Here is a 24,975-nt window from a genome sequence, read left to right on the forward strand (position 1 = left end):
GATTAGAGAGATTAAAGTGAGTGAAGACAGAGATGTCTGAGGGACCAGGACCAAGAGGTGAAAAACAGGAGTCCTTGTGAAGGAGAGGCCTGGGGGCTGGCAGGGGGCTGGGACCCAGGGATCCTTCTCCCTGGACCTTGCAGAGAGTCTGGGGTGAGAGGGCAAAGGCTGGGGAAGAGGAGGTGAGTGTGTTGGTCCCTCTATCTCTTCCTTGTCCCAATCCCCCCCTCACTTGCATTTCACCAGCTCCCAGGTCAGCCCTCTGGCTCCTGGCCCCCCCACTATTGCGATGGGCACCCCCTCTCCTCACGGTGCTGCACAGTGACCTCTTCCAGGCCTTACTGGGTGAGTAGCCCCAGTTTTCTGGGGGGCGGTGGTGAAAAGGGCTGGCCTGTGCCTGTGAGGGCAGTTACTGAACTTGGGGGCTGGTTCGGAGCCTGGAGATCATTTGGTACAAGCAGGAGCCCCGGGCAGGGGTTATCCATCAGCATGCAGGTCACCAGCCTTGGCTAGAGGAGTTCCTCTGTCCTTACCAGGCAGGCGGAGGGGAGGTGATGGCAGGGGGCAGCCAGGGAGGCGGGGGGATGGGGTGGGGGGCGGGGGAGAGCTAACTCAGCTCTGTTCCTGTGACAGACATCCTGGACTATTATGAGGCTTCCATCTCAGAGAGTCAGGTAAAGGGGTGAGGGTGGGGGCCTGACTTCCCGAGGGAGCAGGCAGGGCTGGAGGGGGACCAAAGTACTGCTAATATGAACCTGAGACTTGGGGGCCCTGGGGACAACATCCTGAGTCAGGGGCAAGGAGAATGCACTCTTTCCGGTCCTGTAGCCCCTTCGCCCTCTTGCTTCCCGCTCTTGTTTACCTGCCCCAGTTTCAGGCACTAAAGAGTCTAGGACACAGTCACTTTTCAGGCTTCCTCCTGTGAATCCTGAGGGAGCACTAGGCCCCCAGGGATTCCCTCCTGCCAGCCCCTCCCTCACTCCCTACCCCCTACCATGGCCTTTCTCCAGTATCTCAACAACCCCGGGTGCCCCCAGCCCATCTGTGTGTGCCTCGTCGTCTGAGAAATGAACTCCCTCCTCACTGCCTCTGCTGTCATCGCTGGTGGCTGGCCGAGACTCCATGTTTGTCTCAGGGCCTCTGGGCTCCTGCTTCCTTCTCCTTTCCCATTATCCGGGTTCCTGCCAGCGCGGAAGCAGTTAACTCTGCCAAGGCACCCCCCCCCCCATTCTCGCTCCTCGCTCCCTCCCTCCCTCCCCCTGCTTCCTCTCTCCTCCTCTCTCCCCTTCCCTCCTCGGCTCCACGGCTCCCTCGGCCGCTGCCGCCTCCGACCCCCCCCACCCCACTCCCCCGCCACGGCCCCTAGCCCCTGGCCGTTAGGCAAGACCCCCCCCTACCCCGGGGCTCCCCGAAATCCAGTTCCCCTCCCCCACCTCAGCTCATGCCCCAGCCCCCGAACTCCGGGGCTGCCAGCCCCCGGTGCCCCCGCCCCTCCTGAGAATCGGGGTGTGCTCCCTAAGCCCCCTCCCCTCCATTGGGGACCCCTTTTTAGGGCCCCCTTCCCCTCCCTCCCACGCTCCCCTACCCTTCCCTTCTCCAACCCCCTCTTTCCCCTCTCACCCCTCCCCCCATCCTGGCCCCCCCTGCAAAAGTGGGGTGCGGAGGGGGGAGGGGTGAGAACCCACGGAGGGGAGGAACGAAACTCCGATGAAGTCAGAGCCCCTTACCCGCCGCCGCGGCCAGGCCCCCCAACATGGACTGTCTCTGTATAGTGACAACCAAGGTAAGCATGAGGGGGGACCTATAAACTGCGGGGAGGGTATGAGTTCGTGGGGAGGGTTTAGTCAGGCCTAATCCGCGGCTGGGGGCCCTGGGGTGAGAGCATCAGAAGATGTATCTGTGGGGGTCATAATTTAGTTTGGGGGTTCACATCTGAGAAAATGCTGGGTTTGGCCACAGGTGCCCCCTGGAGTGAGCCCTTTGAGGGTAATGGAAAATTGGGGGTATTCTGTGACTTGGGGGATCTGGTGGATTTTGAGGTTCACCAATGATGTTTGAGGGAGACTTATTTAAGGAGAAGCCTGGCTCACATGGGAGTCCTGCTTGCTGTATGTTAGAAGGTGGACTACATGGCGGGGGGGACCTCTTCCCTCTTGGGGGACGAGCTGGCTTCCAGGTGCCTTGCCCAATTTCACAGGGCTCCTGGCTTGAGGGTAGAAGGTTACTGGTTGTGAGTACCTGACTGGTCTGGGGGTGTCAGCTGGCAGGGAAGGGGTGGGCCTTCAGGCTATAAAAGAAGCGTCTCATGGCTGATACATTTGGGGGTGCTCTCAATTGGAGGGAACTGTCAATTTAGGGTTCGATCATGTGGAATGGGGATACTTGGGAGTTGTCAGAGAGCTGGGGCCTGACATAGGATCACCTGAGGGAATGGACCAGGTGAGGTTAGGATTTGGGGTACTCCCTTGGGAGGTAGAAGGTTGCAGCAGCTGAGGTTGCCAGCTCCTGAGGAGGAGGATGAGAGGTTTGGGGAGAGGGGATTTGAAGAGGGGCACCAGGTGCGTGGTGCAAAATTTGGGGGTGGCCCAGGCAGGTGCCCAACATCCCCATTTCCTCCCACACTGAATCTACGCCTGGTTGAGAAAGAGGGAGAAGAGCAGATGGAGGGGAATGTTCCTGTCACCCCTGACACTTGGGATCAAGGTGGGGGAAGACATCTGGATTTAAGGTTACTGGGGTGAGAAGGTGTAGGAGAAAGGTCGGGCTGGCAGCAGTGAAGATCTGTACAAGGGTGTCCCTGTGGTTGGAGCCTGGCAAGTGCAGGAGATCTTGGATGGGGAGCACTAGCAAGCTTCTGGTGGGATGCAGAATACCTAGGTCTTGGCTGTAAGACTCTGGGACTGGAAAGCTGGATGCCTGGTGTGTGGAGGGAGGCTTGGGCGGGTGGCAGGCAGCTGGGGGTTGGGGGGTGGGACAGGAAGTGGGGGCCGGGGAGGCGGGGTCTGGGTGAGTCACAGGCTGGGGAGGGGGTTATATTTAGTGGGAACTGCAGATTCTCAGGGGAGGGAGCTGAGGACACACATGTTCCCTGCCACAAACTCACATATGTGTATACACATGCATCTACACATGCGTCATGCATGTGTGAGCATGGATGGAGGAGACTGGGGGCCGGGGACCTTTAAGTCCAAGCCCCCACCGCCTCTCCAGGGCTACTTGCTTATCCCCCATTTTGTGGGCTTTGGGCTTTCTCCCATACTGCTTCTTCTTCCCATCCCTGTAGTTTCAGTGGATTTTTGTGCCTCAGTTTCTCTGGCCTGCTCTCCTTTAATGTCTGTCTGATTCTCAGTTCCTCCTGTCTCCTGCCTTTAGCCTGCCTCTTAGCCTTAGGCTCCCTGGCTATGGTCCCTTATGTGCAGGTGTACACGAAAGCCAGTTGGAATGTGTGGGCTCTGCTTCCAACATGTGAACACACATACGCGAGCAAGGGTGAGGGGCTTGCCTGCAATGGCAGCTATTCTGGGAGGATGGGTTTATTAATCTCCCTTCAAGAATCCTGCTTCTTCGATGGAGCCCAGGGTTGAGCATCCCCGAAGGAAGGAGTCTTGCGCAGAGAGGATCATGCATTTTGTGGTTTTACAGAGGTGTGGAGACCCAGGCTTGCCACGTTCCTTGGCCGGAAAACTTGTCAGTCTCGGGATGGCGGGGACTCGAAGTCCCACAAGGCCTTGAGGCGCAAGATCCGTCAGTGTTGGCGAGTTGCTGCCCCTGGGGCTGTTGGGAGTTGTGGTTCATCTCTATCCAGGGCAGCGGAGGGTTAGCTTAGGAGGAGCCAGTAGGGGGCACATGGCACTTGTTCCCCCCCAAAATGCTGGGTGGGGTAGAGGGTGCTCATGCTTTGCGGTCGTTGAGCTTCCCAGCTCCGTCTGAGTCCTCCATCTTTCATTGCCTATATTTAGACTTCTGCCGCAGTAATTTAAGGATCATTTATTGAATGCCTACAATGTGCCAGGTCCTGTGCTTTGTGCTAACTCTGCCTTTATAGCTATCACTTAGTCTTACTCTGTGCCTAGCTCTCTGCCTGTATCTCTCGTCTCTGAGCATCTCTTTCTCCCACTCCACCCCCGTCCCTCCCCCTTCTCCCCGCGCTGCTGTCGCCGTTGCCATGGTAACCGGCGACGACTGAAGTTGCGTGGCGGACTTGAGGGCCGGGCGAGGGTGGCGGGGGGCGGAGCAGAACAAGTGGGGGAGGGGGGAAAGTGGGGAAAGACCGGGGGTATTTGGCCAGAGTCCCGGAGGCGAAGCGGTTAAACCCTCCGGGTGGTCCTTATTGGGCAAAGCTAAGATGCCGGGGGCGGGGCAGTGTGGCCAACGGCCTCATTCATTGGCCGACTGGGGCGTGGCGGAGGGGCAGTGTGGGCGAGGCCGGGGGAGCGAATGGGCGGGAAGTGGACGGAGGCGCGGTCTCCTGGAGGCAGGTGGGCGGGGTCTGGCTTACTCTACCAAGGGTGGCGGGCAACGAAAGGGGCGGGGCCTTAGGCCTGGGTAACCGGCCCGAAATGAGGGCGGGGCTGACCCGGCAGGGGCGTGGCGTGGTCCCATGTGCCGAAAGGAGACAGGGTTTGAGGGGCTTGTTGTCTAAGAAACTGCGGGGCGCGGGGGTCTTTGGAAAGGAGAATCCGGGGGTTGGGCGATCTGACGTCTCAGTTTTCCTAAGATGGAGGCCTGTTCGGATTTCATCAGAGCAAAACCTCCTACCTCAGCTCTATGTTCCAGGGAGACGGTTGCTAGGCGACAGCAAAGTCCTGGATTGCTGCGTTGCCAGGCAACGGGGAAACGGAAAATGGAGGGAAAAAGGAAATGGGGGATGGGGGAGGGTCTTAATGGGCCACAGCGCCCACTGGTGGAGAACTGGGGCCTGTGCATTTTCTTTTCTAGAAGGAATTTCGAGTTCAGCCCATTCCGCACTGGCTCCCGGATCCAAACATTCTATCCAGATATGAAACTAGGACCTTGGGGGTCATCTCGGGGGCGCACCTAACAGATGCCAACCAACGGGGAGAGAGGGGGCATGGGTCAGGTTCTAGGGAAGTCTGTCCTCTCTACCATATGTAGGCATTTTAGAAAAGCCAGAGAAGCAGATTTTAGGAGACTGCTCACTGGGCTTTAAGAGTTGGAACGGTGGGCGTTCAATGGGAGAATATTTGGAAGAGATGCTTTCAGGTTCAGTTTGGGACAGAATGCAAGACATCTGAGGCAGTCATTTTGGGGTGTTATGGGAGATTTGTGGGTCACTGCAAGTTGCAGGCCAGATCTTAATTTGGTAAAAATTTTTTGAGACTTGGGTGTGGGGGAGATAGATATATTGGGGAGGAATCTTCCAACAAAGTTAAAATTCAGAATCATGGTGGGGGGAATGTTGAGATGTAGGGGAGGGCAGCCAGAAAAGGGAGTAATGTATGCATTTAAGGGGGAAAGAAAAGGAATAGGGAAACATCTCTTAATTTAAAGGTTTGGTAATAAATTGAAGAGGTTTCAATTGAATTTAGAAGGTCAGCTTTAAATTACATTAAGTACTCCCTGAAATGGGATTTGGTGGTATTGGGGAATGGTATATTAGAAACTCATGAGTATCTCATTAGGTTCAAGGATTTGGACAGGGGACCCCAAACAAATTTGAGGACTGCTTATTTGGGTGTTTACATTAGAGCAAGGGTAATAGTTGCACTAATTTCAAGGTCTCTGTCAGTGGATTGGGGGAATAGATATAATTTTAATAGGGATGATTTAAAGGGTAGATTAATTTGAGGGCACAACAGGATCCGTGGTCCTTCAACTCTTGGAAAGCGTTGTCTGGCTATCATGTGGGGCTTTCCCGCTGGTTAGAATAGGAGGTGTCTTAGCATCTGTGGGGATGTTGTATACATTAACAATCTTTGGGGAGGTTGGGGGGAGGGGATTGTGGGAGGCAGTTTAGATCCCTTGGGGGTCCTTCTGAAGTGAGGGAGAAGTGCTGCTTCCTTCCCTGCACCCTAAGAGTCCAGTGAGGTTTTGTAATAGTTAGGGCCTGGTGATTTTAGGGGTGGGAGATTAGACAGAATAAGGGGTCCCAGAGAACCAGAGCAATAAATTGGTAAATTTTAGGAGTGAGTCTATTTGTAAAGGAATAGGAATATACTGTGGAAGGTGAAGTGCACAGAGAAACAGCTGGAACCAGGGAAGTTGATGGCTAAGAGGGTCTCCCCTCACCCCTTCTCTCCCATCGTGACGCTCTCCCGCACTGCGCAGGCGCCGTTCCCCCCCTCCCCCCAGGCTGCAGCCTCCAGTTGCCGCGGCCGCCGCAGCCCCCGCCCCTCTGCCCCTCCCCCTCCCCCAACCCCGGGACCCTTGCTCTCCCACCCACCCCTTCCCCTCAGTCCCCCTCCCCTTCTCCATGTCGGCTCGGAACAGATTCGCCTCCATGTGTCTCTGCGTGGTACGTGCCGCGGTACGGGCTCCGGCCCCGCTCCCCTCTTCCCGGACCCCCCAGATCTCAGGGTGCAAGCTTCAAGTGCTTCCGCTCTTCTTTCTGCTTGGCGGGGTCTCTGGGTTGCAGTGTCTCGCGGACAGGCGCAGTGGGTCGCCCCTCCTATGATCATCCACTTTCACTCACACCCCTCTATTCTGGGGGTACAAGGCTGGGTTCCAGGTCATTCTTGTAACTGGGGCTCCGGTGAGGAGGGAGCCAAGGGGGAAAGAACAACAGTGACCCCCAGCCTTTTGATTTATCCTGTGCCTTAATATATTGGGGGTTCAGACTTGATCCCAATAGCACTGGAGCTGTCGCCCCGCGGCGGCCCTGAGTCCCCGTAGGGTAAAAGAGGTGATCCTCCTTTCTTGCCTGTCCTGCTTTAGTTGTCCTGTCATCTGGGATGAGAGGTGCTGACCCTGACCCCCACCTACCAGTTTGCAGTTTCCGAATGACTCTCTCCCAACCCCACCTCTCCAGAGGTTTTTCCTTACTACATTTACTTAGAAAATGTCCAGGGACTGAGCACAGGCCCTAACCTCCTCCAGCCACATTCTGGGAACTTTGGTACCCTTTCCTTCTTCCCCATCTCCCTCACCTTGTCTTCCAGTCAGGAGGAGCCTTTTCCTCAGTCCTAGACACCCCCGCCCCCCATGGGGATGGGGCAGGGAGAGGTGTCTGCAGTCTCACTGTGCTACAAATTTACTTTCATCTCCTATCTAGAATAAACAATGAAATGTCCCTTTGCAAACTTCCATTTTCGTTATGTGCACCCTGACAGTTCATCGAGATTCAGGAATTTTCTGTGTGAGGTGGGGTGAAGATGGAGGGGCATTGGGCTCAAACCCTTCCCCTGACTCCAAAACTTGAAGCTGCAACCCTTGGCCCTGCCTCATGTATCATGCAGGGAACTGGGGGCCTTGTGAAGTGGGGGCACAGCTGCCTCCTCCCTTTCTCCCTGGCCCCTCCAGTTCTGGGGCTCTGTCCCTCAGCTCTCGCACTGTCCAGGCTGAAGACCACCTTTTCAGGGTGTGGAATGACAACCTCTTTCATTTCATCGAATTCTGTTATCCAGGAGGGCCCAGCTTTGAGGAGGATTATTTAGCTTATACTTCCCCTAGCTTCCCTTCTTCTCCACTTTTGGTGTTCATGATATCAAAACCTGGAGGGAGCTTGGGATTCTCTCTCCAAGACTGTCTCCGAGTCAAGTCTCTCTCCAAGGCCAGAAAACAGAGTGTACCTTGATGAGCCCCTGTTTTCTTTCTTTAAGGCTCTTCAAATGTATCAAGGTGCTCCTGATCCCAGCTGTCTCTGTGTCCTGGGTTTGAGAGTCCATGTACCATCTTCCTCTTCCTATTCTCTTCCTTCATCCTTAACCACGGCCAAAGTTGGATTACATCCTCAGCCTTGGTTCCTCATCCTCAGAATTTTCAGAATCATACTGTAGCATCAGGCATTGACCTTGATAAGTTTCCTCCAGTTTGACCTTGTAACTGTTGGTCTCCAAATGTTGGGGTCCTCTCAGTTTCTCAGATACTTTTTTTGAGAGGGAAATCTTGCCTTCTCTTTTCACCCACGTGTACTGGGGAGTGTATTCTGTCTTCTCCAGTCTCTGAGGGAGCCCTGCATATGGTAGCCTCCCCCTCCGCCATGGAGCCTGGTGTTGGGGACGTTTTGCTCCTATGGGAGCAGAGGCAGATGTGGGAGGACCCAGGCAGGGGCGCTGCCCTTCAGTATCTCCAGCTGCCCTTTTCCTCTCTCTGGTCCCCAGTTAATCTCATTTACTGGTGTCCCTATTAAGGTAGTATGGGAGGCCCTTGAGATGGCACGTGGTTAGTTAGGAAGGGAGTCAGGGGTCAGGTTGGGTCTTTCACTCCAAGAGGCCGGAGGGAGACCAGGAATTCATTCTGAGGCTCTACCCCCTTCCGTAGTCAGCAAACCTGGAAGCTGACACCCATTCCTGCCCCCCTTCTGAGCCCTACAGTCTCTGTTCCTCCCCCTTTCTCCCCCTTCTCCTTCTAGTATATCCGATTAGCTGCCTGGGCTGTGGGCGTTTGTAGAGGCGGGGTAGACTCCTGGGGCCCCTTTGCCGATGACCTGGGAACCAGCGAGGCCAGCTGGACGGGTTTAGCTTTGTCCTGCCAGGGGGGCTGACGCCCAGTACCGGCTAGTTGAAGGGCTTGACTGCTGTCCCTGCCTGGGGCCTGCAAGGTGCTGGAGAGCCACTCACTCCAGGGGTAGAGGCTGCAGTGGGGAGACTGAGGCAAGGAGGGTGGGGTGGGGTACAGAGTGGGAGAAGCAACTGGAAGGAGGCAGTGGGATTGAGGTAAAGAGGAAATGGGGGGAAGCTGATGAGGAAAGCAAGGACGCTGGGGATGGATGTAGAGAACGGGGGTGCACGTGTCAGAGGGGCTGGAGCTCTGGTGAGGAAACGGACGCCGGAGGAGGGAGTGTGCTGGGTAGAAGGCGGGGGTCCTAGGCTGGGAGTTGAAGGAGTTGGGGGATGGGGCAGGGCTTTGGGAAGAGAGGAGAGGTGCCGAGGCCCTGGCGGGAGAGGGGGATGTGGGGAGGTGGAGAGAGGGGAGCCAATGGGCTGGAGGACAGGGAGGGGGAGGAGCTGGTCAGGCCCCAGGGCCTTCCGCACTGCACTGGCGGGGGGAAGAGGAGGCGTGCCGGGGCGGGCAGCCTGGAGCCCAAGGCGCTGGGCCGGCCCCTGTGACGCCTCCGTCCCCATCCCCAGAAATACCGCTACCAAGATGAAGACACGCCCCCTCTGGAGCACAGCCCGGCCCACCTCCCCAACCAGGTAAACGCCCCCGAGCTGGTGCACGTGGCGGAGAGGAACTTGTCCCACCTCGAGGCCGTCCAAGGGGTCGTGGGCCACGCCCACTTCTCCCCCCTCAAGGTAGGAGACTCAGGCGGCCCCCTCCCCAGTGCGGCCCTCGGAGCCTCGGAGCTACAACATCCCCCAAGGCCCGGTAGGGCGTGAGCCGTAGGTGGGGGGTGGCCGGGGCTGGGGAGCTGGGCTTGGGCTCCTGGGGCCGGGGGAGGGAGGGGGCATTTGGGGCGTTGGAAACACCTGGTTACCAAAGAGGAGAAACGGAGGCCAAGCAATTGGGAGTGGGTGTAGGGCTTACAGCCAGGAGTGTGTGTGTGTGTGTGTGTGTGTGTGTGTGTGTGTGTGTGTGTGTCTGCGTGTCTGTGCGCACGTGTGTTGAGATGTGTGCATCCCCCAGGATACTCTCTGCGCCCCAGCCCTCTTCATTCCTTCACACCCTCCACCTCCATTTCCATTTTCTGCGGCCAGAGCGCTGCCCTCATTTGCTCTTGTCCCTTCGCTGCCTCCTCCCCCCACCACTTCCGGCCTCTGGGCCTGGCTCTCCAGCCCTTTCCATCTGTCTGGCCTGAGACTAGTCGCCCGGGCCTTTCTGCCTCCATCCCCTGCTCCGGCCTTTGCACCCCTCCTGTGCGCCACCCCCCTCGCTGCCTTTCCCTCCCTGTTGGCTGGCAGGCTGGTTCTAGATGCTGTCTTTCTCTTCCTCCCACGCACTCTCTTTCTCCCTCTCCCTGATCCCCATCTCAGGCCCTCTGCGGCCTGATCAGTCCTCTGCCTCGGCAGCCGCAGCCGGCTCCCCCTCTCCCAGCTACCCCCTTCCCTACTCATCACTTCTCTCCTTTCCTCCTATGCCTCCCCTCTCCCCTCCTCTTGGGCTCTCACCTCCACCCGGATTTCTTTCTGCCCCCCCACCCCGCCCCGTGTCCCCCCATTATTATTCACCACCACCTGTTTCCCCTTCTCTTCTGTGCTCACAGTATGTTTTCCCTTCTCCAGTCTTGTTACCCAAGACCCTTGTTTCTGAGACCTTCCATTCTCCAGGCCACTTCCCAACTTCTTCCCCCTCAATCTCCTCTCCTGGGGGCACAGGCTGGGGAGGATGGAGTGTACCAGGCCAGCAGGGAGATTCAGGGGAACACTGTGGGGTCAGAGGTGAGATTCTAGGATCTTGTGGGATGCTCTGGGAAGGGGGGATTGTTGACATTTCACCAAGAAGATGGTGAGGAGGTTTCTGAGCCTGGAGATGAGGAGGCAGAGAGGGGGCAGCAGTAGGTTCTGGGGTGAGAAGGATGTGGTAGGAGAGGAATTGGAGACGGAGAAAAAGACTGTTCTCAGGCAGGTAGCAAAATGGAGAGGCAACAGAAGGGTAAGAGGTCCTGGGCCAGGAGACAGACAAGGATGAGACTGTGAAATCAGGGCAGCAGGTCGAGCTGATTGAGAGGAAGGAAAGGAAGGCTCTGGAGATGAGGAGATGGTGTAGAGGATTCCTGTGAAACTCTGGGGGCTGCAAGGAGTGAAGAAGACTAGAGATGCTTTTTTTCCCCCAAGATGGGGCCATTAAGTCCCTGGGGAAGGGGAAGAGGAGAGAAGGTGGTAGTTAGTACAGAACTAGGGAGATTTGGAATCTGAGCCCAGGAAGCAGAGGGAAGTGGAAGGAGAGAGTGCTGGAGGCCATGAGTGTGGGAGGGAGGTCCCACGACAAGGCCTGAGCTGGGGGACAGGAGAAGCCTCAGTTTTCAGAGGAGAGGGGGAATGGGTTGAGAATGAAGGATTGTGATTTGGTCATAGAATCTTGAGGGTTTGAGGATGAACTAAGGGAGAGTGGTGCTGATTTCTCTGGGGAATCAGAAATTAAGGTGGAGGATAAGAGCAGGAGACGGATAAGGGATGGGCCCGGATGGGAGGATGTGGACAGGGAAGTGGACAGGGAAGCAAGCAGATGGAGAATGGAAGATGGGAACTGAAGGGTGGGGCAGAGATGTAGATGGAGGATATCGGGTGGGGTAGAGAGAGGGAGGGGACACAGATGAAGGTAGTTGCGGATACAAGATGGGGCCTGGGAAAGGAAATTCTAGGATAAGGATGGGGATGGCGATTGAGGATAGGCTGTGGGATAGAGGATGGACGTGTGGATGAGAGTTCGGCAGTCAGTGGCTATTGGTTGGACAGTTAGCATCTGCTGAGATTTGAAGGGTCGGAGGATGGTGTTAATAGATTTATGGATATGAAATCAACTATAGAGCTTGAAAATGTGTAGTATGGACAAATAGCAGTAGGAGAGAGGAGGGACCCCTTTGGAAGGAGAGAGCGAGGAGTCTGGGGAATCCGTGATGAGTGCCTCGCGCTTGGTAGGCTCCAAATAAATACTTGTTTAAGGAGGAGATAGGTTGGGGACCCCGGAAGGAGGCTTTTGGCCGCCTTCCCCCATTGCCATGGAAACGTGGCTTCGGTTGCCCAGGCAATTGGGGAAGCCCCTAGGACCGGCCTAAAGCGGGCTCCGCCCTGGAGTCTAGAGACCCTGCTGCGTCGAGGCGACTGACGTCAGGGACCTGGGCACACCCCACTTTAACCCTTTCCCGGATGAAGTGGTGGGCGGGCGGAGAGTAGATGAGAGGATAGGACCCGGATGTCTTTCACCACTCCCCTTTCCTGATGTGCTTTGCACTGCATAGGGTGAGGGGCGTACGGGAGGGAGGAAGGGAAGTTATTCAGGGTGCGCTGCGCCCGCAATCCTCCTCAGCCTGGACTTATTTCTGCCGGGCTAACGGGGCGGTGGAGGGGAGGGGAGGCGGGGCCCAGGTCAGGAAAGGCGGGGCTAGAGGATCCCTTCTGCCTTTGGGAATCTGGTTGCCCTTAGGCCACGCCCCATCTCCCCCTCCTGTTGTCCTGGCGACGGGGCCTCCAGGAGGTGGGTCTCCCCAGGCCTTGGCTGAGCTTAGATACCGTTGCTAGGCAACAGGGTCCCTAGAGGAAGGAGTAGATTGAATGGTGGGTGGGCGAGAGGGAGGGTGCGGCCTGCATCTGGGGGAACCCCGGATTCCCGGGGCCCAGGGTTTAGGGCAAATGTGTGTGAAAATGAGGGGCAAATCTGAGGGAGGGTTATGAAGGTATCTGGGTGTATGTGGGCCGATAGGGACAGGGATGGGGGCAGGAAGGGGGAGCAGGACCCAGGGGACATAAGCCCTGTGGTGTCTGTGTGTAGCACATAAGGCATGTAACACTCTGTGGTGTTACATCCGGTGAGACGCTTCCTCCCCTCAAGGCGGCCCCCCCCAACCCTTTACCATCTGCTGCTCCCCCATCTGGCTGTCTCTCCCTTCCTCCTTCTCAGACACCTCCTTCCACATGCAGGGGGCCTGGGCTGGGCAGAATTGGGTCCAGCATGTGTATGTGTGTGTGTATGTAACATGGACTGAGGCTGGGTCCTTCAGGGAGTCAAGGGTAGCAGAGCGGGCTGGGTTAAGAGGCTGAGAAGGTAGCCAGGCCGGTGGGACTCTTGGTTACTGGCTCCCTCTTGAGCCAAGGTTCAGGCAGCTTTTCGTCTCCTTTTTCCCCTCACAGGCCAATTCTCCCCCTGTGATTGTCAACACAGATACCTTAGAAGCCCCGGGATATGTGAGTTGTTTAGATTTTGTGGCCATTACAGAAGAGAGGGGGGAGACAGGGAGGGCCTGGGTCCCAGCAGCCAGGGTAGGCCCAGGTTCTCAGGTAGGAAGTCTGTCTCACTGCTCTTGTGTTTCTGGCCCGTGCTGGAGTTGCAGGTGAACGGGACGGAGGGGGAAATGGAATACGAGGAGATCACATTGGAAAGGGTGAGCAGGCTTCTCCATCCGAGGTCCTCCCCCTTCGCTCCCTGTCTGTGCCTCGCTTCTCTCTGTGCCCATGTTTTCTGTGTGGCCAGCCTCTTAACCCTGCCCCTTCCTGCTCTGGTCACAACTCCCTGACCCACTCCCCTACCCTCTTGCCCTGTCTAGAGTGGGCGGTGAGGGGAGCTGACCCTCTTCCCCTCCTTCTGCCCAGGGTAACTCAGGTCTGGGCTTCAGCATCGCAGGTGGCACTGATAACCCACACATCGGTGACGACCCATCCATTTTCATCACCAAGATCATTCCTGGTGGGGCTGCTGCCCAGGATGGCCGTCTCAGGTGGGGAGAAGAGACAGGGGTTAGGATGCTGGTTCCCTTGAAAGGGAGGGCCAGGGCAGCAGGAAGCTCCTGGCTCAGGCCCACTTTGCTGCCCTCAGGGTCAACGATAGCATCTTGTTTGTAAATGAAGTGGACGTGCGGGAGGTGACCCACTCAGCCGCGGTGGAGGCCCTCAAAGAGGCAGGCTCCATCGTCCGCCTCTACGTCATGCGCCGGAAGCCCCCGGCTGAGAAGCTCATGGAGATCAAGCTCATCAAGGGGCCTAAAGGTAGTAACCCGTTATGTCTCCACCCCCATCCCACTGTCTGCTGCCCCAAGGCCTGCTCCCCAGGTACCTGGGCACCCACCTCTGCCTTCGCCTCCATCTAGGTCTTGGCTTCAGCATCGCTGGAGGTGTAGGGAACCAGCACATCCCCGGAGATAATAGCATCTATGTAACCAAGATTATCGAAGGGGGTGCTGCCCACAAGGATGGGAGGTTGCAGATTGGAGACAAGATCCTGGCGGTGAGGACCCCCATCACTTTTCTAGCCCACGCTTAGGTCTTGCCTACTGGTCCTGAGCAGGCCCAGGCTTCTTTATCGGCTCACCCTCAGTGCATCCATCTTGAGGATGTTTCTGGTTCTGTCTGAGCTCTGCTTCCCTTGACCCTAGGTCAACAGTGTGGGGCTGGAGGACGTCATGCATGAGGATGCCGTGGCAGCCCTGAAGAACACGTATGATGTTGTCTACCTAAAGGTGGCCAAGCCCAGCAATGCCTACCTGAGTGACAGCTATGCTCCCCCAGACATCACAACCTGTGAGAGCCCTCCAAACCCCAGAGCTGCCCATGCCCCATCTCAGTCACCCCATGACATCCCTGGTGACCATTCCTCTTCAGATATTTCCCCTGAAGTGGCCACAACCTCTGTCACTTCCTGTGGTTGGAGAATAGTTGGAAAATCGGTCACCATCAAAGAACTAGAAAAGATTGTCAATAGTTCCCCCCCGAGAAGGCACAAGGCCCAGGTGGTTTTATGGCTAATTTTATCAAATCCTCATGGGATAGATAATTCTTATGCTCTTTTTGCATATAAGAAAAGATAAAATCTCACATTTCATTTTATGAGGGCATTTGAAAATGGTCACAAAGATTATATAAAAGAAGGAAAGTAGGGAGTTCCCTGGTGACCTAATGGTTAGGATTCTGGGCTTTCACTGCCGTGGCCTGGCTTCAATCCCTGGTCGCAGAACTAAGATCCTGCAAGCCGCGCGGTGTGGCAAAAAAAAAAAAAAAAAAAAAAAAGAAGAAGAAGAAGAAGAAGAAGAAGAAGAAGGAAAGTATAGGCCAATTTTGCTTCTGAACAGAGATGTAAAAGTATCTAATAACATAGTTGCACAACAAACACAGCAGAATATTAAGGGAATAACATTGTCACAAAGTAGGGTTTGTTTCAGGGAATTAAAGATGGTTCCATATTATGAAACCTCTTAGTATGATTTATTGTATTAAAAAGTTAAGGGAGAAAAAGGGTAAGTTCATTTCAAATAGATGTGGAAAAGTCATTTGATGAAATTCATCATCCTATTTTTGGAGGGAAACTTAGTATACTAGGAACAGAAGAATTTTCCTCAACGTGATTGAAGAATAGTTATCAAAAACTAACAATGAACACATTACAATGATAAAATCCTAGCAGTGTGTACATTAAGTTAGGAACTAGGCAAGGATGCCTCTTTCTGCTGCCGTTATTCCACATTGCTTTAGAGCGGGGTTTCTCAATGTTGGGACTGTTGATAGTCTTTGTTGTAGGGGGTTGTTCTGTGCCCTGATAGTCTTTGTTGTAGGGGGTTGTTCTGTGCCCTGTAGGATGTTTAACAGCAGCCCTGGCCTCTGTGTATCAGATGACAATGGCACCCCTCCCCACCAGTGAGAACAATCAAGAATGTCTTGAGACACTGCCAAATGTCCCCTGGGAGGTGAAATTCCCCTGCTTGAGAATCACTGCTTTAGAGCTTTCAGGCACTGTAGCAAGAGAAAAAGAATAAATAGATGCTACATTTGAAAAGGGAGAAACAAACTTATCCTTATTTGTAAATTATACTTTTGTCCATCTAGATTAAAATCTAAGTGAATTAACCGAAGAACTTAGAAATAATATGTAGGGTTAAGAAAGTGGCCATAAAATGTAATGGGTAAAAAGATCCCTTTTGCCATAGGAGAAAAGCTCTATAAAATTCTTAGAAAAATAAGCTTGACAAGAAGTGTGTAAGATTTACATGAAGAAAATGATGAAACTTTACTGAAGGACATAAAAGAAGACTGAAGAACTGGAGAGTCACATCATGCTTCCTGACGCAAAAAGCATAATATGCTAAAGATCTCAATCGTCTCCAAGTTAATCTCTACATTTTATGCAGTCCTCATCAGAATTTTAATGTCCCCCCTACCCCCAACTGGAAAAATACATTTGGGAGAATAGCTAAGAAATTTTTGGTAAAGAATAACGAGATGTGACTGCTCCAACCAAATCTGAAATCATACTATAAGACCATATTAAAATCACATGGTCTTGTTTCTAAACACCATAACCTACCAAAAGGAACCTTGGCTCCTTGGAGAAAGGGCCAATTCCAAATCTTGAGCAAGAAATGTGCAAGATGAGCTTGTAACATCTTTCATACTAGAAAGCAAGGAAGATACGAAAGGGTCGTGTCAAAGACACAGAAGTCAAGTTGAAACTGGCCATTCAACCAAAACTCATTAAATATGTTAAAATCTACAGGATTATAATGATACTTCAAAACAGTTGGGTACCTTTAGAGGATGCTAGATAACTCATCCATTCTGAAAACTGGCAAATAAAGGGAAAGAGTCAAGCATTTATTCTCCCTTCCTGTACAAACTGCACCTTAGAGTAACCAAATGGTTGATATGGGAACGTTCTTTTTTTTTTTTAATCTTATCTCTTTATTTATTTATTTTTTGGCTGCGTTGGGTCTTCGTTGCTGCGCGCGGGCTTTCTCTAGTTGCAACGAGCAGGGGCTACTCTTTGCGGTGCGCGGGCTTCTCATTGTGGTGGCTTCTCTTTGTTGCGGAGCACAGGCTCTAGGCACACGGGCTTCAGTAGTTGTGGCATGCGGGCTCCGTAGTTGTGGCTCGCGGGCTCTAGAGCGCAGGCTCAGTAGTTGTGGCGCACAGGCTTAGTTGCTCCGTGGCATGTGGGATCTTCCCGGACCAGGGCTCGAACCTGTGTCCCCTGCATTGGCAGGCGGATTCTTAACCACTGCACCACCAGGGAAGCCCGGGAACGTTCTTTTTTACAGACGAATTCTCACTAATAAATGTTCCTCCCTCAAAAAAAAAAAAAAAACAACGTAGAATATTGGCGCTATTTTGCTGTCCCCAGTGAACTCTGAGGACCAGGCAGCGATCATCAGTGGCTGCTAAAACTCTTAGGTGAAAGCCTTATAGGGAGCTTTATAATGGATGGATCAGGCTGACAATACCTGAACCTACAGATTTGTCTTACCTAAGAAAAGGCAACCGGACATTATTGCATCCTGTCATGATGCAGAAAGTACTCAGCACCACCTATGAAATATTCTTGCCAAAACTGAACTTGAGTCTCTTTTCGGATGACCAGTGTACAGGAGATACAGGGCAGAGGAGCAGGTTAACACCCCAGGGACAGGGATGCAAGCAGTGATTTACCTATTAGAATTTCCCTAGTAGAATGTGGGAAATTCTGCTAGACAAGGGCCCTAGTTTTTTCAACAAATGAATGGCCAAGAGGGGGAAAAAAAAAAGGGAGAGGAATTTCATAGATGAAGGGATTTGAGAGATGCTACAACCAAACGAAAAACCCCAAAGCCTGGTATTAATATTCTCCTTGGCTCCGTGATCCCTGCCATACCGAGGTCACGTACCCTTCAGATCCACTGTCCCCTAGGAGCACCAACCCCTACGTCACCTGTGAATTCCTGCCCTTGACATTGCTGTGACCTGACGCCCCCTTTACCACCCCAGCCTTGTTTCTCTGGCACAGTAGCTTCCCCTTCCCCTGGGTCTGGCTCTGCTGATTCCCTAGGGAGGAGGTGGGGTGGTGGGCGCTGTCTTCTTCCACGCACTTCCATCTCATCCTTTCGCCTACGTCTTCCCCCAGCCTATTCCCAGCACCTGGACAACGAGATCAGTCATAGCAGCTACCTGGGCACTGACTACCCCACAGCCATGACCCCCACCTCCCCTCGGCGCTACTCCCCGGTGGCCAAGGACCTGCTCGGGGAGGAAGACATCCCCCGAGATCCGAGGCGGATCGTGATCCACCGGGGATCCACAGGCCTGGGCTTCAACATCGTGGGTGGCGAGGACGGTGAAGGCATCTTCATCTCCTTCATCCTGGCCGGGGGCCCTGCGGACCTCAGTGGGGAGCTGCGGAAGGGGGACCAGATCCTCTCGGTGAGGGAAGGCCAGCCCCTGCCCGGACCACCCCCTCCCCTGAGGGCAGAGCCCTGTAGGCTGGAGCCTGGCCCGCACCTCCAGTGACTCAGCCTCTCCTGCTCTCTAGGTCAATGGTGTTGACCTCCGCAACGCCAGCCATGAGCAGGCTGCCATTGCCCTGAAGAACGCGGGTCAGACAGTCACGATCATCGCTCAGTATAAACCGGAAGGTATCGGGCCTGAAGCGCGCCTTCTCGTGGGCTCAGCTCTCTGTCTCCTCGGCTCCTGGCTTCAGCAGGGGGAGAGGGAGGGTGGCGGTAGTGTGGGGCCCGAGCTCAGGAACCACCTTGTCCTTCCTCAGAGTACAGCCGGTTCGAGGCCAAGATCCATGACCTTCGGGAACAGCTCATGAACAGCAGCCTGGGCTCAGGGACTGCCTCCCTGCGAAGCAATCCCAAAAGGGGTTTCTACATCAGGTCGGACGCTTCCCAGGCTGGGCTCCTCGTCCTCCTGTGCCCCTCGTCCCCCAGCCAGCTTTCCCCCTCAACCCTGCCGACCCCCCGCTCCCCCAACCCCTGCCGGCCCGACACTCAGCTGGCGTTCCGCACAGGTTAGCATTGTGAAGTACTCCCTATGATCCCTACTGCCACTAGCCCCGGTCACCCTGGCACCTCCCCTGGGACCCCCAGCTGTCCCACAATCAGGTAACTCAAAGGTTAATGCCTGGCAGAGCAGGGGGCCTCTCGGCTTTTGGAATATACTGCCGCAGCCTGCCCAGCCCCGTGGGATAATGCAGTCTAGGGGAGGTGGACCACCGCTCTCTCCAGTCTGTCCCCATCTCTCCGGTGGCATTTTGCTACCTTCTTAGGGCTCCTTCTCCCATTGGCTCCTCTTTCTCATTCTCCGCAGGCATAGGCGCTGTGTCTGATGCTTTTTCCCTTCTCTCCCTTTGGGGGCCCATCCACTCCCATGGCCTCACCTGCCACTCGCTCTGCAGATGTCTCTCAGAGCTGTCAGCTCTGGCCTGACCTCTTCCTCGAGGTCTAGACCTGCAGTTCTGGCCATCTGCTTTCTGGACACGTCCATGGGGATGTCCCACAGGCATTCACACTCAACACGTCCCAAACTGTGAGCTCACCTCTTTCTCCCGTGCACTCGTGCTCTCTGTCCCACGCAGTCAGTGTTCTCTCTCCCTGAATGGCACCTCCATCCGCCCAGATGCCCGGCTCAAACCGGAGCCTCGTTTGGCCCTTTCCTCCCTGCAGGGTTCGGCTGGCTCCCAGGGCTGGTCAGTTCTGACTCCCAGGTGATGCCGGGCAATTCTGGGGTCCCTTCCCATCTTTCTAGCCCCAGTGCTCTGCTCAACATCTCTGCCATCTCTGCGGTCATTCCTTCCCTTGTCCTGACCTCAGGGGTTGTGACTTACAGGAGTTTCATACTGCTGAGGGTAACCAGAGTTTGCAAAGAGTGATCTTTTTTTCTTTCCCTACGAGTTTGAGTCCCCGTCACCCCTGTGACTGTGACGTGTGTGCATACTGCAACTGCTTTCTTGGGAGGGTGCCGTTCTAGATCTTACTCTAGAAATTGCACTGAATCCATAGCCTGTCTGATCCTTGACACAGTGTGGACTGAATGACAGTTCATAGTTATGGTGATTATGAGTTTTGGTAGCGCTTTTGGTCCCCACACAGTTCTTGGGTTTCTCAGAATCCACGGCACCTGTGGGAGAGCCATCAGCGGCCGTGCTTGTCTGTAGACCCCGGGGCAGAACCTCCAGGTTGGGTCTTGGGGGACGGAGTCCTCACCAGGCTCTGACCGAAGGCCGCCTGCCCTCTAGGGCCCTGTTTGACTACGACAAGACCAAGGACTGTGGCTTCCTGAGCCAGGCCCTGAGCTTCCGCTTTGGGGATGTGCTGCATGTCATCGACGCCAGTGATGAGGAGTGGTGGCAGGCGCGGCGGGTCCACTCTGACAGCGAGACTGATGACATCGGCTTTATCCCCAGCAAACGGCGGTGAGCCTCCCTGCCCCAGGCACTGACGCTCCCAAGGTCCCCAGGGTGGGCAGCCAGTAGGGAGGACATGGGTCTGCCCACTGACTTCTTGGGAATCTGTCTGCTGGACCTTCCCGGGCACCTTGACTCACATGAGCACTTCTGGCAAACGCCTCATTTAGGAGCACGGGGCCAAGGGGCTGCTGAGAGATGGGGTTCTCAGCTGGCCGGGGGTGGGGCCATCGGGCTCCTCACTGGGTGTTTCCCTACACGCCCCTTCCACCATCCCTCCATGTATCCCACAGGGTTGAGCGACGGGAGTGGTCAAGGTTAAAGGCCAAGGTAGGTAGAGGAGGCCGTGAGTTTGGGTGGAAGAGTGGGGGGCTCGTGGGGCTGGACTCTTGACCGATCGCATGGCCTGCTCTTTCTTCCTAGGATTGGGGCTCCAGCTCTGGATCACAGGGTACGTAGGGTCCGTTTGGGAAGGCCTGAGGTGAGAGGGGCCCTGAGCCTCGCTTGAGTCCTCGGGACGGCAGCACAGGGCCCCGGGTCCCCTGCCTCAGAGCCCCCTTGCCGACGCCCTGCCTCCCACTAGGTCGAGAAGACTCGGTTCTGAGCTACGAGACGGTGACACAGATGGAAGGTGAGGTCTGGCGCTGCGACCTGGCCCAGCCACTCCTGCTCCTGCTCTGCTCCCCGCCTGACCCCGCCCTCTCTCCTCAGTGCACTACGCTCGCCCCATCATCATCCTCGGGCCCACCAAGGACCGCGCCAATGATGATCTCCTCTCCGAGTTCCCTGACAAGTTTGGATCCTGTGTTCCCCGTGAGTGCCGGGGCCTTGGAATGGGTGGGGGGGCCCAAGGGGTCACACAGGCAGAGCCGCTTCCGGGCATTGGGATGCAGCCGGACACAGAGGTTCTCAGAGAAGGGTGCTTCTCAGCCACCCTCATGTTCCACGTGACCTTTCCAGGCCGGGGACTCGGAGGACCCAGGGTTGCTGAGGAAGGTGGCTCTGCCCCTCCTGGGTCTCAGTCTCCCCAGCTGCCCCCTTCCTTGAAGGACTGGCTGGGCACTCTGGGGGGGGAGTGGGTCACTGTAGGCAGGGTTTAAGCTAGAGGGATGGTGGTTAGATCTTTGGGTGGTGGGGTGACTTCCTGGCAGATACGACACGGCCCAAGCGGGAGTATGAGATAGATGGCCGGGACTATCACTTTGTGTCGTCCCGGGAGAAAATGGAGAAGGACATCCAGGCGCACAAGTTCATTGAGGCCGGCCAGTACAACAGCCACCTGTATGGAACCAGCGTCCAGTCCGTGCGCGAGGTGGCCGAGCAGGTAGGAGCCGCGGCACCGTCCTCTTCCTCCCCGCCCCCCGTGGCCTTCCTTCAGCTCTCTCTAACTCTCTCTCTCTCTGTCTCTTCCCTGCTGGGTCTCCACTCCGCTCCTCCGCCTCCTTCTCCTCTTGGGCAACTCTGTCTGACTGGCTGCTCTCTGGTGCCCCGCTCCCCCTGCCTCCCTCCCTCCCTCGGTCCCTGACCCCAAACTCTGCTCTGCCATCTGTCCCCTCTCCTCCCCTGCCCTCCTCCTTGCCCCATTTCACCTCTCTTCCTGTGGCCTTGCCCTTGGTGGCTCGGCCTCCCCCCACTCGGTCCCTCCCTTCTGCCGGCTCCCCTTTGGCCCTCTCCCCTCTCCCCTCCCACTCCTCTGCCACCACCTTCTCCCTGCTGCCCCCACCCTGCCCTCTCCCTCCATGGCTCCTTTCTCCATCTGCATCTCCTCCCTCCCATCTGTCTCTCCTTGTTCCTTCCATCTGTCTGTCCTCTGTCCGTCCTCCCCTCCCTCCTCCCTCTATCCTACTTCCTTTCTCCTTTTTCTTTGCTTCTCGCCACTCCCCACCTCCCCCCGCCTCTTGCTGTGCCCCATCTTTTGGTTCCTCACACCTCCCTCCTTCCCCCCACTCCCTCCCTCCTGTGCTGGCCCTTCCCTTGCTCTCCATCTGCCCCTTGCCTTTTTCTCTCTGTCTTTCATTCTGTCTATCCATACCCTTCCTGTCTCAACTCTCTATGTCCACGTGTCTTTCGACATCCATGTCACTCCCCTTTCGGCCAATCCCCCGTTCCCCACCTTTCCATGCACTGTGTCCTGTCCTGGCGCCTGTGTCTGTCCTTTCCCGCCACCTGCTGGTCCGCCTCCGCCCACCCTGCCCGCCCCCAGGGGAAGCACTGCATCCTCGATGTCTCGGCCAATGCCGTGCGGCGGCTGCAGGCGGCCCACCTGCACCCTATCGCCATCTTCATCCGCCCCCGCTCCCTGGAGAATGTGCTGTGAGTATGGTCCCAGGGGGCTTCCCCTCTGCTCGCCCACACCTGTGGCTCTGGGCCTCAGAAGGCCTCTGTGTTGAACTGTCCCCTCAGAACCCTGGACAGCAGCTCCGGCAGCCCTTGAGGGAAATCTGCACCTAGAGCTGGAACCCAGAGGATACAGGGAATCCCAGGCCTCTTTCCTTTTCTCCTGCCCCGGGTTAGGCAGGACTACAACTCCCAGCAACCCCTGGGGTACACACCTGCTAGGCCGAGCCAGGGCCTGGGGGCTGTCGGGAGTTAGGGTCTGAAGTCCTTCACTGGGGCTGCCGGCTGGAAGGATGAGGCTCTGGAGAGGTCCCTGGAGTGGCCACACCCGGCTGGGGTGGGTCATGGGGAGGGGGCCCGTCTGTGGCCCCAGAGGATATTGGGAATTGTATTTTTTGCTTCGTGCTCCAGATGAGAAAATACTGGTTGCGACTTCACAGCCCTGGATGGAGGAGATAAAAGGTGTGGCAGGACCCACCCTCAGGTCTGTGTGTCTCTCACTCTCCTCCACAGAGAGATTAATAAGCGGATCACAGAGGAGCAAGCCCGCAAAGCCTTCGACAGAGCCGCCAAGCTGGAGCAGGAGTTCACAGAGTGCTTCTCAGGTGAGGTGCACACGAGGCACCCTTGGCTCAGATTCAAAGAGGGGGCCCCCACTGGGTGGGTGGTTTAGAGAGAGGTGTCCCCTTTGGGTGGGTGCAGCCCTGTGGCACATGGATAGGAGAATTAGAAAAAGGTGCCCCTCTGGGCCTGACTCCCTGCTCCCCCCTACCCCCAGCCATCGTGGAGGGAGACAGCTTTGAGGAGATCTACCACAAGGTGAAGCGCGTCATCGAGGACCTCTCAGGCCCCTACATCTGGGTCCCAGCCCGAGAGAGACTCTGATTCCTGCCCTGGCTTGGCCTGGACTCGCCCCGCCTCCATCGCCCAGGCCCTTGGTCTGGACTGAATTGCCCACGCCCTTCGCACCTCCAGCCTCCCTCCCACCCCTTCTTATTTATTTCCTTTCTAACTGGATCCAGCCCATTGGAGGGGGGACACTCCTCTGCATGTATCCCCGCACCCCAGAACTGGACTCCTGAACCCCAGGAACCTGGGGTCTGGGGGGGAGCCCTGGGCTCCTGATCCCGAGCCCTAGCTCCTTAGGACCCCTCACCCCTGCCCGCCCCCAACGCACACACAGACCCACGAGGGGCCACCTGCCTTCCCCCATCTTCTCCCACACACATTCCGGAAGTCAGGGCCCCCCTCAAGGAGCACCCCGCTGCAGGGATGCAGGGCTACAGGCCTCCGCGCTCTCCCGAGGCAGGGTCTGGGGTCATCCCTGCCCCCATCATAACTCCCCCTGTCCCTTGATTTCTCATTTATTTTTTTCCATTTTTTTTCTTCTCAAAGGTGGTTTTTGGGGGGATAAGTAGGGGGACTCCACTGTGAGCCCCCTGCTTTCTACATGCCCCCCACCTTTTTTCTTTGCCGGTTTGCATGAGTGGAAGGTCTAACTGTGGCTTTTTTTTTTTTTTTTTTTCCTGGGATTTTTTTTTTGGGGGGAATGGGGAGGGATGGGTCTAGGGAGTGGGAATGTGGGAGGGGGGGACAGGGTTGGGGGTAGGGTGTCCGGGAGCCAGGGGAAGACTGGAAATGCTGCCGCCTTCTGCAATTTATTTATTTTTTCTTTTGAGAGAGTGAAAGGAAGAGACAGATACTTGAAACCTGGTGTGTGGCCTGGTTATTTGGGACCCGGGTGAGGAGGGAGACTGGGTGGGAGCATAGGGATGGGTCTGGTAAGGTGAGATACTTCTTCCCCGCCCTGCATCCCCCACCCCACAGGATAGAGTGGCCTGAAAGGGGCCTTGGAGGAACCTGCAAATCAAGGCTCCAAAGTCGTTAGTGAAGAATGGGCCTGGGGGTGGGGTGGGGCGGGGCTGGAGCTCCGTCCAAGGTCACTGACAGACCCTGAAAGAGAACTTGCAAATGTAGCCCAGCCCTGACCACTCCCCTGGGCTGTCTCAGTCCTGTCGGGCAGCACAATGGTCTCTAAAGAAAATAGTGAGGACACTTCATTCATGTTCATGGAGCCGTGGACAGAACTGGGCTCTGGCAGTGACCTTCAGAGAGGTTTGCCGATAAGAAATGCTGTGTGAATGAATATTCATTGGATTTCTTTATGTCTGCCCCATCTCTATAGGAAATATTTGAAGCAGTTTTGCAAATAATAAGGGTAGGAAAATAGAACGTGATACCAAAGGTAAAAATAGGAGAAACAGATGTATTAGCTATGAGGGTAAATATGATTTCTGAGCTTCCTGGTAGACAGGGCAAAAAGGGAAATGGTCCATTACATACATACATACATACATACATATACATGTATGTTGTGTGTGTTATGAAGGAGAAAAACTTCTGGCTCTTTTAGGGAGTCAGGTTTAACTGGGCCCTAAATCCTAACTGAAGTTTCTCAGATGCTGCTCTGTAGATACTCGTTCTCAGCTTCCCTTCTGCCACTGTTCATATGCTTGACAGGCTCCCCTCACACCAGCCTCAACTGCAGCATAGATGAGCCATTGCTGGCACCAGCTGGGGGATCCCACCTACCCCTTTCTCTCTCTCATTCAGGGACCCCAGGGAGGAAGGCTGAGGTGGGGTGGTTAAGTCCTGAACTGTGCAAAAGGGCAATTTTGTAGCCACCCCTGCCAAAGTTGAGAGTTGGGTGGAAAAGACCAA

The 24,975-nt window shown here is 55.6% G+C and overlaps 1 protein-coding gene across 5 annotated transcripts; it reads left to right on the forward strand.

Moving 5' to 3' along the window:
* Nucleotides 1–1,412: 1,412 nt before the first annotated feature.
* On the forward strand, nt 1,413–23,774 carry DLG4 (discs large MAGUK scaffold protein 4). 5 transcript variants are annotated; one of them, XM_057535450.1, is made up of 20 exons: nt 1,414–1,783; nt 9,249–9,413; nt 12,906–12,959; nt 13,097–13,156; nt 13,365–13,489; nt 13,588–13,757; nt 13,859–13,995; nt 14,144–14,288; nt 17,635–17,930; nt 18,040–18,142; nt 18,274–18,388; nt 19,750–19,926; nt 20,211–20,247; nt 20,341–20,368; nt 20,501–20,548; nt 20,629–20,730; nt 21,069–21,241; nt 22,121–22,230; nt 22,768–22,859; nt 23,033–23,774. In XM_057535450.1, the coding sequence occupies exons 1-20, from the start codon at nt 1,754–1,756 to the stop codon at nt 23,137–23,139; spliced, it is 2,274 nt and encodes a 757-aa protein (XP_057391433.1). In that variant the 5' UTR covers nt 1,414–1,753; the 3' UTR covers nt 23,140–23,774. The 5 variants fall into 5 exon arrangements, 4 of the variants coding, with proteins under 4 accessions (XP_057391433.1, XP_007166530.1, XP_007166531.1 ...); XM_007166468.3 differs by having other exon boundaries at nt 13,106–13,156; XM_007166469.3 differs by having other exon boundaries at nt 1,416–1,783; nt 9,249–9,314.
* The last annotated feature ends 1,201 nt before the right edge of the window (nt 23,775–24,975 follow it).

The sequence above is a fragment of the Balaenoptera acutorostrata genome, chromosome 20 (genome assembly GCF_949987535.1).
Source record: "Balaenoptera acutorostrata chromosome 20, mBalAcu1.1, whole genome shotgun sequence".
NCBI lineage: Eukaryota > Metazoa > Chordata > Mammalia > Artiodactyla > Balaenopteridae > Balaenoptera > Balaenoptera acutorostrata.